The sequence below is a fragment of the Myiozetetes cayanensis genome, unplaced genomic scaffold, assembly GCF_022539395.1.
Source record: "Myiozetetes cayanensis isolate MyiCay16 unplaced genomic scaffold, myiCay2020 scf2-11, whole genome shotgun sequence".
In the NCBI taxonomy this organism is placed as follows: domain Eukaryota; kingdom Metazoa; phylum Chordata; class Aves; order Passeriformes; family Tyrannidae; genus Myiozetetes; species Myiozetetes cayanensis.
This window is the reverse complement of record NW_026087411.1, coordinates 25,379,562-25,394,026: the sequence shown is the minus strand read 5'-3', so window position 1 is coordinate 25,394,026 and position 14,465 is coordinate 25,379,562. Positions and strand designations below refer to the sequence as shown.

The 14,465-nt window shown below is 37.7% G+C and overlaps 1 protein-coding gene across 1 annotated transcript in view; it reads left to right on the top strand.

The window, feature by feature from the left end:
- Positions 1 to 14,465, top strand: part of THADA (THADA armadillo repeat containing) — a 160,545-nt gene that overhangs the window by 68,910 nt on the left and 77,170 nt on the right. The window contains 1 exon segment of the mRNA XM_050315607.1: positions 1,997 to 2,165. Within this exon segment, the coding sequence (XP_050171564.1) occupies positions 1,997 to 2,165 (169 nt within the window).

The following is a 14,465-nucleotide window of genomic DNA, read 5'->3' as shown; positions in this document are numbered from 1 at the left end:
TGAGGTTACTTAAAATATTTATTAATAATATATTTATTCCATTCTAATTCATTGCATCGTGCTTGAGGAGAAAACCTACTCTGAAGCAAGTAGTGTTGGAAAGTGCCTTTGCACAAGTTACAGAAAACCCTGGCATTTTACCTGTTTTCCACTCCTCCTGTGAAGACATGTCAAATTCCTTGGGATTTGTAAAAGGTCATAAACAAAGAACATTCTTAAGTATACAGTTATAGCTAATTAAAAACTAGACATTTGTTAGTGTTGCTTGTGTTTGGAAAGAACATCTATGTGTGCCCATCTCTTGGTGAAAAAAACCCATGGTTTAGCAGAAGCAAAGGAATGGTTGCAGACAAATCACTTCACTGGTTTAAGTTTACTGTACAGGAGAATTAAAATGTTTTTGTTTAAAAAAAAAAGGAAAGTTTTTTTGGAAGAGCTGAGCTGAATTTCTTCATGCGCCTTGCCAATGCAGAATTGAAGCTTTTCCATATGGAAGAGCCTCCAGTTGTGACTGCTCTGCTTTAGCATCCTGTTGTGAAGGATAGCCAGCCTTTGAATAGGAAATGCAAAGATGGCCTTTGTAAAAATCATGATAGAACATGCAGCCATACTGAAAGATGAAAATTCCCACAAAAACCTATTGTTCAGGGTAGCATAGCTCTCTAGCTCCTTTAAACTAGATCTGTGTTTTTCAGGCATTCCATGGCATAACATTACTATTTCAATTAAGACTATTTAGTTTCTTAGTATTCAAAACTCTGTTAATTTGGTTGCTGGTTCAAGATGGAAACTGTTTGCTGCATTTCTTTGATGTGAACTAAAGTAAACTACTACTTTGAGTATTGATTTAAATTTGCTAGAGATATTTGAAAACTTAGAATACCTTTTAATTTCATTTAATTTTTAAATATGTAGGCACAACCCTGCAGGGTTTGTGGGGTTTTTTTTGAGAGGTCCAAATCATTTTGGCAGGGGATAATCTCAACTACATGTGATTTTGTTAGCTGAAAATACATAAGAAGCAATTCAGGAAAACAGTGAGAGGATTGCAGTAGGGAAGGCCATCTCTCTTGAGTCATCACAATTAGATGAGGAGTATCAGAACATAACTTCAGCCAGATACTGCATTTTTAGGACATTTGGCCTTTGGTCTAAATCCTGTAGTAACTTTCTCAGTTTTCTGGGTGGCTGAATTGTACCTGTGTTACCACAGCTGACACATGCAAGAATTACTGGCTTTGAAAGATTTAGCCTAACCTATTTAGCTGATTAAGGACTCTTATTCACTTCAAATCAGTATACATGCTACTGAAGTGGTATACAGCTGATTAATGTGTTAATGTAGCTGAATAGCTCATTCTATATATATTCATAAATCTACAACCAGTTCCTAACCTTAATAACACTAAAAGATAAAAGATTCTTTTTGGCCTGTGCTTTATGTGCAGTCTTGAATCTTAGCACTTAGTTTTAAATAAAATAGTATTTATCTCTTAGATACTAATTATAAATAATGGAAACGTCTGTTACTTCCTGCCTTTAAATATGTGCTAAAAACCAATGGAAGATTTGGCTTAAAATTCAGTAGACATGATGTGTTTTTATGAAAACATCCGATTATCAACATGGAGCTTAACTGAAGTTGAACTCATAATACATTTGAATATGATTAATAAGTAACATAAGTATTAAAAAAGATGGTACAGGACCATATACTTGCATTCTTCATGGCATTAATTGCATCTTCTCCTTCTTATTATTTTTTTCCTCTATGTAAACACCGGAACTTGTGAAGGACAAAAAGCCTCCAGCATAGTTTTAGTATGACTTATGTTTCTAGGAAAATAATCTTTCACTACTGAGAAAAAAGACCATGTATTGGATATGTGAGAAATATTTTGTTTAAGTTTTCCTTGCATTTACCCTTTTTTCTGTTTTAGCCACCACAATGGATTGCGGCTGGATGACAAAAATTAGGTATTTCTCTTTATTCTAGATGTGGGCACTCTCCTGTGTACCGTTGCCGTGAGATGTCGGGTCGGGCCCTTGTGCCGTTTGTTATGGTAAATGAAGTACCACGTACAGTGCTGTCCTTGCTGGAGGGGCTTCCAGACTCTACCAGTCATTGCATACGACAGAACAGTATTCATGGAACACTATTGCAAGTAAGTTTTTGAGGGCTGTTTTTTGTGTTTTCTCACTGGTTGTTGGTTTTTTTTTTTTACTGTAGGTGTTCTGTTGAATTTTTTTTGGTCATACTTGACAACCAAATAACACACAGTGAGTTGTGCTTAATGCTCACACATTGTCAAAACATACATGAAGACTGATTTTGAGCTGATTCTGTCAGATGATAAATATGGAATGCACATTTCAGCTGTCATTAGAAGGCAGTAAACTGTAAATAGTAACATTTGCATTTCATATAATGTTTCATCTTTAGAGATTAAAGTGCTTAGGAGCAAATATCTTTATCTGAATATATTTACAGAGGGATCTGTGTGACCTGCCCAAAATGACTGGGCAAAGCTGAACTCCAAGCACCAACAGCATTGGGTATATTTTGAGACTTGCTCCTTACCCACGTATTTATTTATTACTTCATTTGCTTTTCCTGCTGCACCAGCAGCTTCCTGTCAGTTTGCTTCATAAGTTGTGTTAATCTTTACCTTGTCATCTTCTTGAAACATTCTGGAGAATAGTTCACTTACCAGAAATTTCTTCATTCTCCTTATATCATTCCCTTGGTTTATGGCAGTCAGTTCACAGTGTTTGATTTTTGAGCTATCGTGGTAATAAGTTACTCATTTTTATTGCCTGTTTTTCATGAGCAACCCTCCAACAAAGCCACATTGTACACGATCAGCTCTGTTGGTCTGCCTTAGTTGGCAAGCTTTCTAGGTATGTGTTCCCACTGTAAGATGTGTGGTGGGGTGTGTGTGGTTGTTTTGGTTTGGTTTTTAATTGTATCTTTTCCAGCATATGATTTCCCTTTAAAACCATGACCTTTCAGGAAATCTAGGATGGGGAAATGAGTGAAGTCCCACTAGAGCTGTTAATGTCAACTTTACCTGTAAATGGTTTCGGGCAATTGAATTTGTATTTGGATTGGTTACAGTGGAGGTTGTTGCAGGGTGTGGGATGATCTCCTGCTCTGAAAAGCAGTCCATGCACCTGATACATGCAAGTGCTTAGACCTGTGAGCTGCTGCATCTGCGTGGGGAGGGGGAGAGTGCCATCATCAAATTACCTGTGCAGCCCCACTGTCACAGCTCAGGAGTTAGGAAGAGAGGGTTATTCCAACAGTGAGAATTAAATGCTTTCTTAGTCCAAAATGATTATAACCCTAGTCATGAGGTATGGGCTGGCTATAGTATATAAAGCTATTGCCTCCTTTTTAGTGACCTGGGAAAAAAAAAAAAAATCCCAAAATAATAATAATGATGAACTGGATATCAAAGAACCCAAAGGATGATCTAGTTTTTAATGTCCAGTATTGCTAAGATGATCTTACATGTAGTTTTCCATACCTGTGAGACAGGGCTTGAACCTGACTTTTCATGAATTTTGAGCAGCTACTAGAAACTACGTCCTGTCATCGGTACTGCACCAGGAGAGACTAGTGCTGCCAGAGTATCATATTCTCCCAGAAATGTCAGTTGTACCTCACCCGTTTGGTTTCTCACATTTGTCTTGGGCTTTGATTTTACAGCTTCTGAATCAAGGAAGTTCAAAATCTTTATTTAATGCTTAATTTAATTTAGTGTATGACTAAAATGCTGAACTATCTGTTGCTAGTCTAAAATAACAAAGCATGCAGAAGAAATACTGTAGAGTGATAAAGATGTGCAAAAAAATCAGGCAAGGCGGTGATCTTTGTTATACCTCTGAAACACTAATGCCAGGTAGTGTAACATGTAGTTAGCATGCACCTCCTGTAAGCAGTACTGAAAGTATTGTGACTTCCAGGGGTTGCTGCATGCATGGTTTCAGTTTCCTCTTTATCAGTGTAAGTTGGGATTTGTAAAAGTGCTGCTAAGGCTCATTAAAGTGCAGAAAATGATGTTACAGGACTATTTGTTAAAACACTGTTTTTCGAAAGACTTACTTTAAGAGACAGTGACCTGGCAATGTTCAAAACTGTTTGCACTGCATTTCCATGACACAGTAGAGAAAATATAAAACCAAAACAGAAATCCCTACTAAAAAGAGCAAGTCTATACAAAACTCAATAAAATTCAGATTTTTCCAGCAGTACAAGGACAATATCTTACAAAAATGGAATTCAGTAATTTCATTTGTTCAGTCACATTACAAACTGCTAAGTTCATTGCTCAGGTTTTTTATTTCAGTGTTCATATGCTGTCAGTTCTTTAACAAGGACGTTGGAATTATTCAGAATTCAAGCTTATGTGACAGTGCCAAATGCAATGAATCTTGAAGGTATATTTCAGTTATGTTTCAGAGTTGTGCAATCATTTCATCTTTTGCAAGACAAATTGTTAATTTACAGAAAGATCATTCAAAAAGAGTCCAGCATGATGGAGTGCCTGTCCAAACATGGCCTGCTTTTCAAAATGCTGAGATGACCAGTGATTTTTCTTCTTTTTTTTTTTTTTTTTACACTGGATGCAAATGGGTTGGGTTTAACTTCAGACTTCTGCATTATGTGAAAACATTGCTTTTTGTCCCCAGTGTGATTACTATGGCTCAGTTTAAATAGGAATATGAATGTGCATGAGGATAAAATAATCTTATGCTTTACAGGTTTTATAGAATAATTCTTTTCAAGAATTGTGGAGGAGGAATGCTGCTGTTCTCTAACTCTTGGGGAACTGATGATATTCTTCAAGAAGCAGTTCTGCATCCTAAGTAAATGGACTGGCTTGAATAAGATAAAGAAAAATCTTTTCTATGTTTAGTGTTTCCTTTCTGAGTGCAGTGTCTACTTTGCTCCATAATCCAAAATGGCAGGGAGAATGGGCTGGGGGAAGGGAATCAAGTTTTGAATCCACAAGAAAATGCAGAAGTCTTGTACTAACCTTCTTGAATGATGAAATGTTTCTGGTTTGTTTTGTTTTAAGATCTAGGGTTTTTAGCTGATCAGCTGAAAGAAAGAGCTCGTCCAGAGCTTTATACAGAGACTTCCATAAGTGTATCGGAATTTATGCCTAGGGAAGATTTTATGTTTGCATATCTTCTGCCTCTTTAGGATTGGAATTCTTTCACTATGTGTTCTGTCTGTCCAAGATAATTGAGAAGTTCATAACGAACCAGTAGTTAATTCAGAAATGTTTTATTCAATAATCTCTGCTTAGGATTAGTAATTGCCATATACGGGTTTGATGTACAGTGTTACAAATCATGCAGGTAGGGACATGGTCTGTTTTCTCTTGTCATGTCTGTGTTTTTTGTAGAAATGTCTAGTCTCAGGGGCAGCAGTCTTAACTGGGTACAGCTCAATATTCACCTAAATACAGGATTCAGAGAGAGATATCACATGAAAATGAGCCCTAAGTAGAAAAAGGAATTATAGAAAGCTAGTAACTCTAGAAAGAAACAGTAACTCCAGAAGTGGAAAGCAACCTAATATGGAATGAATGAAAAGTGTAATAACACATCAGTGTGGACAAATTAATTCTTTACTGAATGCAAAGTAAGAAGAAACATACTGAAGCAATAGCATGCAGAGGGGAAATTGGAAAGGCCAGGCCAAAATTTGGCTGTAGTCTTCAAGAGATTTCTACAGAAATACTTAGTATTGGGAAGTGGAAGGTATTGACAGGTGATTACTGAAAGGTATACTTTTCTCCATTAATTTGCTGACACAGTCAAGTAATGGAAACTACTTTCTAACATTAAGGATGCATTAATGTTCAGCACTTAGAAATAGTGGATCTGCCATCATGTTTATAACGTTTTACCTGGGCCTGGAAGTTGGACAGATAATCAGTGGAGATTCCTGCCAGTCTTCCCTCTATTTTTTTGGTGCTCCAGATGATCAGAGCATCTTCATGAAGCTATACAGAATCTTTCTTTCCATCAATGTGGACCTGGTTAATTCTTGTTTGCATAGATTTGTGGGCATAACATTCATAGTTTTTATTGTTGTAGATGATCTTGTCTAAACAATGAAATATTGATGTAAATTTAGTTTTTTAAGGTTGTTATTGCAAATCAACAATTAAATATTATAAACATGAATTTACTTGGATTGGAAATAACTGATGGAAACTTTGAATAGTTTCTAGATACAATTAAGATAACATGTTCTGTATATTTACACTTTACACGGAACAGAGTCCAAGAAGGTAAGCTTCTGGGCATACTAGGGGAAGAAAGCTTGAGCCTGTGTTATTCCTAACCATGGGTTTTACTAGTATAGACTGAGATGAAGATCAGTACCTCAAACAGATTAATCTCCAGGTGGGCTTTGGTTTCCCTGACTGCATCTCTGCATGCTTGGATTGTGTCCCTGTTTTCCTCACAGGTTATGTGTCGCTACTTCCACCTTCTGTATCTCCCTTTCTACATTTCAGTTTGTCCAAGAGGTCCTTGTTCATCCATTCAGGCCCTCTGGTATATTTGTCTGACTTACGGTTTGTTGGTATGGACTGCATTTGAGCTTAAGAGGAAGTGGTCCTTGAGTATCAACCAACTTTCTTGGACCCCAGTCCCTTTAGGGCCTTATCCCACGTGATTCTTAACAAACAGATCCAGGAAGTGCCCAAAATCTGCTCTCATGAAGTCTAGGGTTGTGATTTTGGTTTTTGCCCTGCTCTTCTCAGCATCCTGAACTCCATCATCTATGGTCACTGCAGCCAAGACTGCCTTTTACCTTCAGATCCTCTTGTCTGTGAGTATGAGGTCCAGCAGAGCACCTCTCCTTGTTGTTTCTCTCTTGCTTTTGTCAGGATGTTGTCATCAGTGCTCTCTAGGAAGCCCCAGGGTTGCTTATGCTGTGCTGTGTTGGTTGTGCATCAGATGCCAGAGTGGCTGAAACTCCCTGTGAGGACCAGGCCCTGAAAATGCAAGGCTGTTTCTAACTGTCTGTAGGAGTCCTCATCTATTTGTTCTCTTCAGCTTGGCATCTTATAGCAGACACCCACTGCAGTGTCACCTATACTGGTCTGCTCTTTAGTCCTTACCTATAAGATCCCAGCTGGCTCATCATCCATCCCCAGGAAAAGCTCTGTGCATTCCAGCTTTCTGTCACAGAGAGGTCATTTCCCACCTTCTCATCTTCCCCACCTGTCCTTCCTAAAGAACTTGTATCCCTTCACTGCATTACCGCAAACATATCAGCTATTGTATGTTGTCTCCATGGTCCCAACAAGATCACAACCTTGCATCTGCACAAAAACTTCTTTATTTCTCTAATTCTAAACCTTCTCCTTTGAGCGCTTTGAAGTGAAGAAGAGTTACAGGGACCCTAAGATGGTTTGTCCAGAAAACAAGGCAGCACCTTTAATTCATCTGGTGGTGGATTATTTATGATGGTCAAAAACCCCTCCCAAATGCATGAACTTTCAGATTGGTTTGCCAAGGAAAGCAGATGTTAAACTTCAGCTTTGGTTTTATCTAGTGAGAATCAGTTAACATGATTGATGCAAGATTTCAAAGGCTGTGTGATGTACACAGATTGAGAATCCAGTTGTTTTTAGTGCAGTAGAATAGCACAGTGTGACTGGAGTTTTCAGTCACAGTTCTGCACTCATTAGTTTCAAGAAATCTTTTTCACATTGGCATACTGGAAAAATCTGTGCTCTGAGAGTGTATATACCCTTACATACTGTTCATATCAAGAACAATTCATTGGACAGCTGCCATTAATCATGGAGCAGATGTAATTACTGTTAAAGTTTATTTGTTTTTCAAATGAATGAATCTGCACTTGAATTGACTCATTATCTTGTATATTATCAGTTTGATCTTCTTCACATTCACTTTGGCAAGCCTACAGTTATGTATTTATAGAACACGGGATTAGGTCAATGGAAGTTATTAAAAGAGGCATTGTGTTTTCATTTAACTTGTCTGTGCCTTGTTCTGAGATGTTGAAGGTGCTGACCTACTATCCAGAGGTCTTGTGTGGATTTATAACTACATCCTGACAGTGTCCAGCTTAAGATTGGGATACAAACCAGTACAAAAAGTTTTGCTTATCTGTCCCTTCTATTTGGAGAGCTTTTTGCATTCCCTTTGGTGTCTTTTGGGTACAGATTAGGAGGAAGGAGAATTCAGTGACTTCTCCCTCATCATTTGCTTCTTATATATGGAGGGAACTACATGACTTTACTTAAGTGTGCCTCCATTTGCTCCCTCCATCAGGAGATGGATTGCACTGTCTAAGTTTAAGCTTTTCATAGAAGTTCCTAGCTGCACATATCATTGAGGAACAATTTCTGCCTGGAAGCTGCTTTGTTTGTGACAAGCATTTACATTTTTGGTGGTACTTTGTACAAGCAATTGAACACCTGTGTAGAATAAAATTTTAAAAACCCTCTGCTAGTCTGTCATGTCCTTGCAGGTGGATCCTTCCTGTTGTGACTGGTTTCGGTCACTGCTGTAACTCACAGTCACAGAAGTTCTGCATGGTCTGTTGTGGTCCCTAGGAAGATTTCTCTCTATTCCCCCTCTTCTTATCTGAGGCCTGGCTGGTAGCTTATCTTCTCCTCACTGGTGACTTCTCACTTCTTACTATTACTTTGTCACTCCTACTGATTTATCCCGAGATTTGTTCCCTGAGCATATGCCAGTGTATTTCATTGCCAGAGAAAAATTGTATCTCCTTCTCTTTGGGAATCTGTTCTTAAAGACATACAAAATATAGCTGGCAAGAAACAGATGAAACAGTGAATTTGTAATGCTTTCATGCAGGGTTAAAGCTTCATGAAGATAAAAATGGAAATTCACTTATTCAGTGTTGTTTTGAGTATCGTCAGTCAGCAGTCAGTTGCTCTTGACAAATTATTATGCTTAATACTCAAATTTTCTCACACTGAATTTTCCTCAAAATTCTGTAGTTTCAATTAGCTAAATCGATATTAGAGCATTAGGCTAATTCAAAGAAGTGTGTGTGTGTGGAATTAGTTTTAGGGGTTTTGGGGAGTGTTGTTAGTTTGGATTTTTATGTTTACTAATTCAAGCAGATCTATTTGGCACGTGAATGCAAAGAATTTTGGTCCGATTTTTTGAACCTTTTCTTGTTTTGTGTTTGAAACAAGCAGCATTCTTGTATCTCTCTCAAATATAAAGAACAGACTGAGTCACATCGAATTAGTCAGTTGCATGTGACAGAAATTAGACTTAATAGGAGATAAAGGACTTCATAACTCTTTACATTATTTAACATTAATTTTAAAGATTAAACTTCCTACAGACTTCAGTGAGACAAGAAACTGGCAGTTACTTTTCAAGGAATCTCAGCATCCTATGGAATTAGATCCATGTTTCTGAAAATACTTGAAAACGTACCTAGAACCTAGAATCCTTGTGTTAAAAAATAAAAATATGATTAAAAAGCCTGCATGGTTGCATGATGGGTTTTTCTGTATAGGGCTTTTATCATAGAATGGTTCAAGTTGTAAGAGATATTAAAGACTATCTGGCTCCAACCTCCTCCCATGGGCAGGGACACCTTCCACTGGACCAGTTGCTCAGAGCCTGATCCACACTGGCCTTGAACGCTATGAGAGTTATGTACTGTTTGTGTTTTTTCTTTGTGGAGTTTATTGCATGCATCAAGGTTGGTGCAGTGGTAGAAACTTAAATTATCTGTATCAACTCTTTGGACATGCTGATGTTTTAAATCTTAATGGAGAGCTGGAAGAAGTGATTTAAAGATTGAAGAAGTGATTTAAAGGGTGGTTGGAGACTTGATTAAAACAGGAAGAAAGCCAGGACAAGAACATAACCTCAGAATAACCATACCGGGTCATGTAAAGATTTGTCTGAGTCAATGTGCTGCTTCCTGCAAGGACTAATAGTGTAAGCCAAGGAAAAAAGAGTAGGACAGACCAAGCAGCTGGAGAGACATCTGCATGTACTGTCTTAGGTTACTGTGCTCTTAAGCCAAAAATATATGGATGTGGCTATGTTGAAGATAAAAATTAAGTACATGGTTGTACTGATGAAAAGAAGCAGTTTATGATGAAAACATCAATATGTTAGCTTAATTATCTGGCAGAGTTGTATTAAGACAGGTCGTTGTTGATGAAACTAATGAAAGAGCCTGCTTAATGAATGTGGATGCCTCTTTCCTTCCTTTTTAAAAGGAGGATAATTTTAAGCTAAGTTGCTCCAAAGCAAGGTCAAGCTTTAGGTATTTGAGATTATGATCACTGTTGTGTTTTATGAGTTTAATATTTGGACACTTACTCAGAGGACTAAAGGCAATTTAAATAATTTGAAAATAAAGCAGGGAAGAACGATGCATGAAGAAGAGCAAGCAAGCAATCACTGGACTGTCCTTATTACAGGACTGAGTAGGTAATAAAACCCCACAGACTCTAGTGACTAGGGTGTGAGAATACGACAACAGGAGACAAATTAGTCAAATACATTTTGAAGGTCATTCTTGGATGTTGGTCCATGTAGCTGGGTGAAAGAGAGAAGTATACTATTCATTAGTTTGACCTAAAAATCCTTAATGTGAATTACCAGCAGGCTTTTCAGTGGTCATATTTTTTTCTTGTTTTGTTTTGAAGACTAGGGCTCTCTAGAGTTTGGAAGAATGAATGGGGAAGTAGTTTATTGTTTACTTGGCTTTATTCAGTAGCACAGAAACATTGACTATGGTGAATTACTTTTTATTTGTCTTGGCAGTAAAGTCTGAACTGTAGCAGTTCAATGTTGGCTTATAAAAACTTAATATAGTAAACAAATGTTACATTATCTACAGATCAAAGAAATAAACCTGCTAAAATTAAATGTTTTCCAATGAAACTTCCTTTCAGCTGTTTCTTCTCTAAGCTCAGTTTTTAGTGTTCAAGATAAGCCTGACTTCTAAGATTAGTACAAAGAGAAAAGAAATATCGATGTCAACTTGAAAACATTCAGTTATATGTAGCTGGCAACAACAGAACAGTTGTCTCCTTTCTTTGTGTTGTAAATTCATAATAACTGTTACATAAGGGTACACTGATACAAGGAAGCAGTAAGTTTTCGAGGACAAGATTTATATTTATGAATGTAACTGAGTTCCAAGAATGGGAGGAGGCAGTCTCTCTGAAGGAAAACCATTGATAAGGTTTTGCCAGAGGTTGTCCGTCAACTGGTTTTTTTAATTAAAAAAAAGGACCAAGAAAAAAACGTAGTACTACTAATGTATGAGGTCTGCTAGTTATACACTGCTTTGAAGTTGCTTTAACTTAAAAGAACTTTACTGCTCCCAAATATTATCTCTTGACTTCCTTAGACATGTCACCAGTTTTCAAAAGGACATAGATTTAGACAGCTCTTACAACTCTGTTAGGTCTTTTCATTGTGTCTGCATCGTTATTTAATTTCTTCCTAAGACAAATAAGGATGTGCAGAGATGCTGTTGTTATAAACCTTATGTTGACATCTTTAAAATAAAAAAAGCATGGGTTTAGTACAGAATGAGCAACATTCATCAGTTAGTGAAACAAGGTGCTGCTGTTTTAAATTGAGAAGTAACTATAAAAATGACTACTATGGGTTGTGCCAGGGAGAGCACGACAGTTGCCCCCTCTGTACAGTGAAATGGGTGACTTGTTGGATGCACTGCTTCCCTCTCACCCACACCCTAGATTTTGACACTTCTTGTTGTGAGTATGGCAAGCAGTTGCTTTGCAAATGTTATGGTCTCCCTGATCCAGTGCACCTAGTTCCTCTCCTTTATGAATAAAAGCAGAGATTTTGGGGTGCCTGTGCCTGTGCCACCATTTGAGGTATCCTGCCTGGTGTTCAGTCACAGCCATAAAGCATCACTAGTGGTCATCTAGCTTCTCTAGTTATGTCTTGGATAAACATGCAGTGACTAAACCCACTGTATATAACTGTGGTTATATAAAACAATTTTTATTCAATGTTAGGATTAAACTAAGGGAAGATATATCCTCCTCCTAGGTATAGTTTTCACAATGGATAGGTTATTTTGTTCTTAGATGATGGAGATGTTAGAAACAAATGCTATTGGCACTGTATTTTACTTCTTATTACTTAAATCTTCCTGAAGAGAGTTGAACTGTTTTAGGTACTGGCTGGTTAACTTGATTTAGACCTCCCAGAACAGCAATTGAACTTGTCTAAAATCTGAATTTCTAAGGGTTCAATTTTGTGCATATTTTTTGCACCTGTTTTGTATTATGAATCCATAAGTATCCTTCATGATTAGTCAGGAAAGCAATCCTATCACTCTGTCACAGGCAGAGGATGTTTTTACAGTTGGGAAGGGAAAAGTTGAAACTTGTAAAGTGTACTTGAAGATATCATATTCTCCTAGGTGGTGCAGTGGATTAATTTAGTACTCCATGGTGCTCATTTTTCATCTCCAAAAACATGTTTTTGATCCCACCCACATAGGATTTTTTTCCTTTCTTTTTGATCTAGGATCCGTGTCTTTAAAACCTCTCAGAGCCAAAAAAGAGATAATCCTGAATACACTTCCTGGATATACTTTTAAAAATACTCTTCCTTGATAAGTTCTGACTGCTGGAGGATATATGAAAAATACTTATGAAAAGCAAGGGCTTTTTACTGTGCTCTGTGTTTTCAGAAGTTCAGGCTATAGTGATGAATGGGCGAAGGTGACTACTATGGTCTGTGAAAGCTTTCTCAGCTTGTTTGCAAAAGAGAAGAATATCCTCAATAAATGGAGAAGAAAGCTGGGAAAAATCAGCATTTAAAGAGTGCTGGATGGGAGAACTGAATGAAGAGGGAGCAGTGGTTTTAAGTGGGTAACTACCCACTAGAAACTTAGCAATGTTGAAGGCCAGGATGCAAGAATCTCAAATAGTGGAACAAAAAATCGAAAGGAAGAGAGGAGGGAAAACCTGGAAATATAAGAAAATGAAACAAAACAAACCCAAACAAGAATAAGACACTTTTCCAATGTGTGAAAATCAATTTCAGAGTGTTTATGAATCAAATTTTTTGAATTAACATAATGTACTTTTTCTGTCTTCAACCGAGATTAATGTATGTTAGTTCCTTTACTTTTTTTTTAATGTTTATGTGTCACAGGCATTTCTTGCAGTGCTAATGTTTTTTTCTTGGCTTTATTAATTTAATTATTTTAGAATATTGGCATTTCTGAAGTAGTTATTGTTGTGGTGCTAAAATTTGCTATGAACATTTTTTTCCACATGGCTGTTTCACTTAAACTGTATTTTTTTAAATCAGGTTCTAAATGACTGAATCTGAACTATGGCATACTCTGGAAATATGTTCCTCTGATTTTGTTCCTCCAGTGCTGTTTATTCATAGGCCAGAAAAGAATGAGAAATGGATATTCAGGCTGAGGAAGGATTGTACAGAAATTTAACTGACATAAAGAAACTACATGGGACAGAAAGTTTGTGGGTGCAGGACTAACAAAAAGATTCTGTGTTATACTTGTGTCTAGTGGTGGAGGGTTTTTTTGGAGGAGTAGGAGTAGTGCCTTTCTGTAAGGATCTGTCTATGTGTTTTGTTTTTAGGTCAGGGGCAATGTGGGGAGCAATGCTCTGTTGAAAGAAAACTTGTTTTCCACTGTCTAGTACAACATGCACCCAATTCTGGGGGATGGCTGCTAAAACACTCAATGAATAATGTGGATTCTGAGTTGGCTCTTCAAAAATGAGGCTTCTGGTGGAGCTGCCAGCAGATCTTGGACTTGAAGTACCCCGCAGAACCTTCAGCAGGTCCTGGAAATAGCCTAGGTGTGGTCTAACTGCAGAAGAGGGCAAGGGTGATGCTGACAGGATGATATGGATGCTTTTAAATTTATCACTTCTAAATTCAAGATACCTCCTTTTGTCTGCTCCCTCCTTCATAAAAGGTGCCAATTGTCTTTGGATCATCAGAATCTCCTTTATGTTTGGGAGAGTGGAAATCTCCCACACAACTTCAAGCAAGCAAGGAATGATAAGCAGCAGGTGCTTTTATTCTGTCCTCCCTCAGTGCTCCTCAGGCTTGTGCTTCTGTTATCTCTCCGTTTCCCCTGGCACCCTCACTATCAACTCACTCCCACCAACTCTTGTTTCAGGTGCCTGCTCCTCCATATCTCTGTTTTGGACTGTGTCCTCTCTTAAAGAGTACAGGCTGTCCTGGTATGTTGCTTATTGCGCTGAGGTCATTACTGTGCTGCCAGAAGTGCAACCCAAATGTATCTGTACACAGAGTTTACCCAGAGGTGCACACTTCAGATTCAGTCTGTCTTCACATGTGCAATGAATGTCTCGATCTGTATTTGGCAGGTGACCTTCCCAAATTGTAGTTGTTCATTTTGTCCTGGCTTT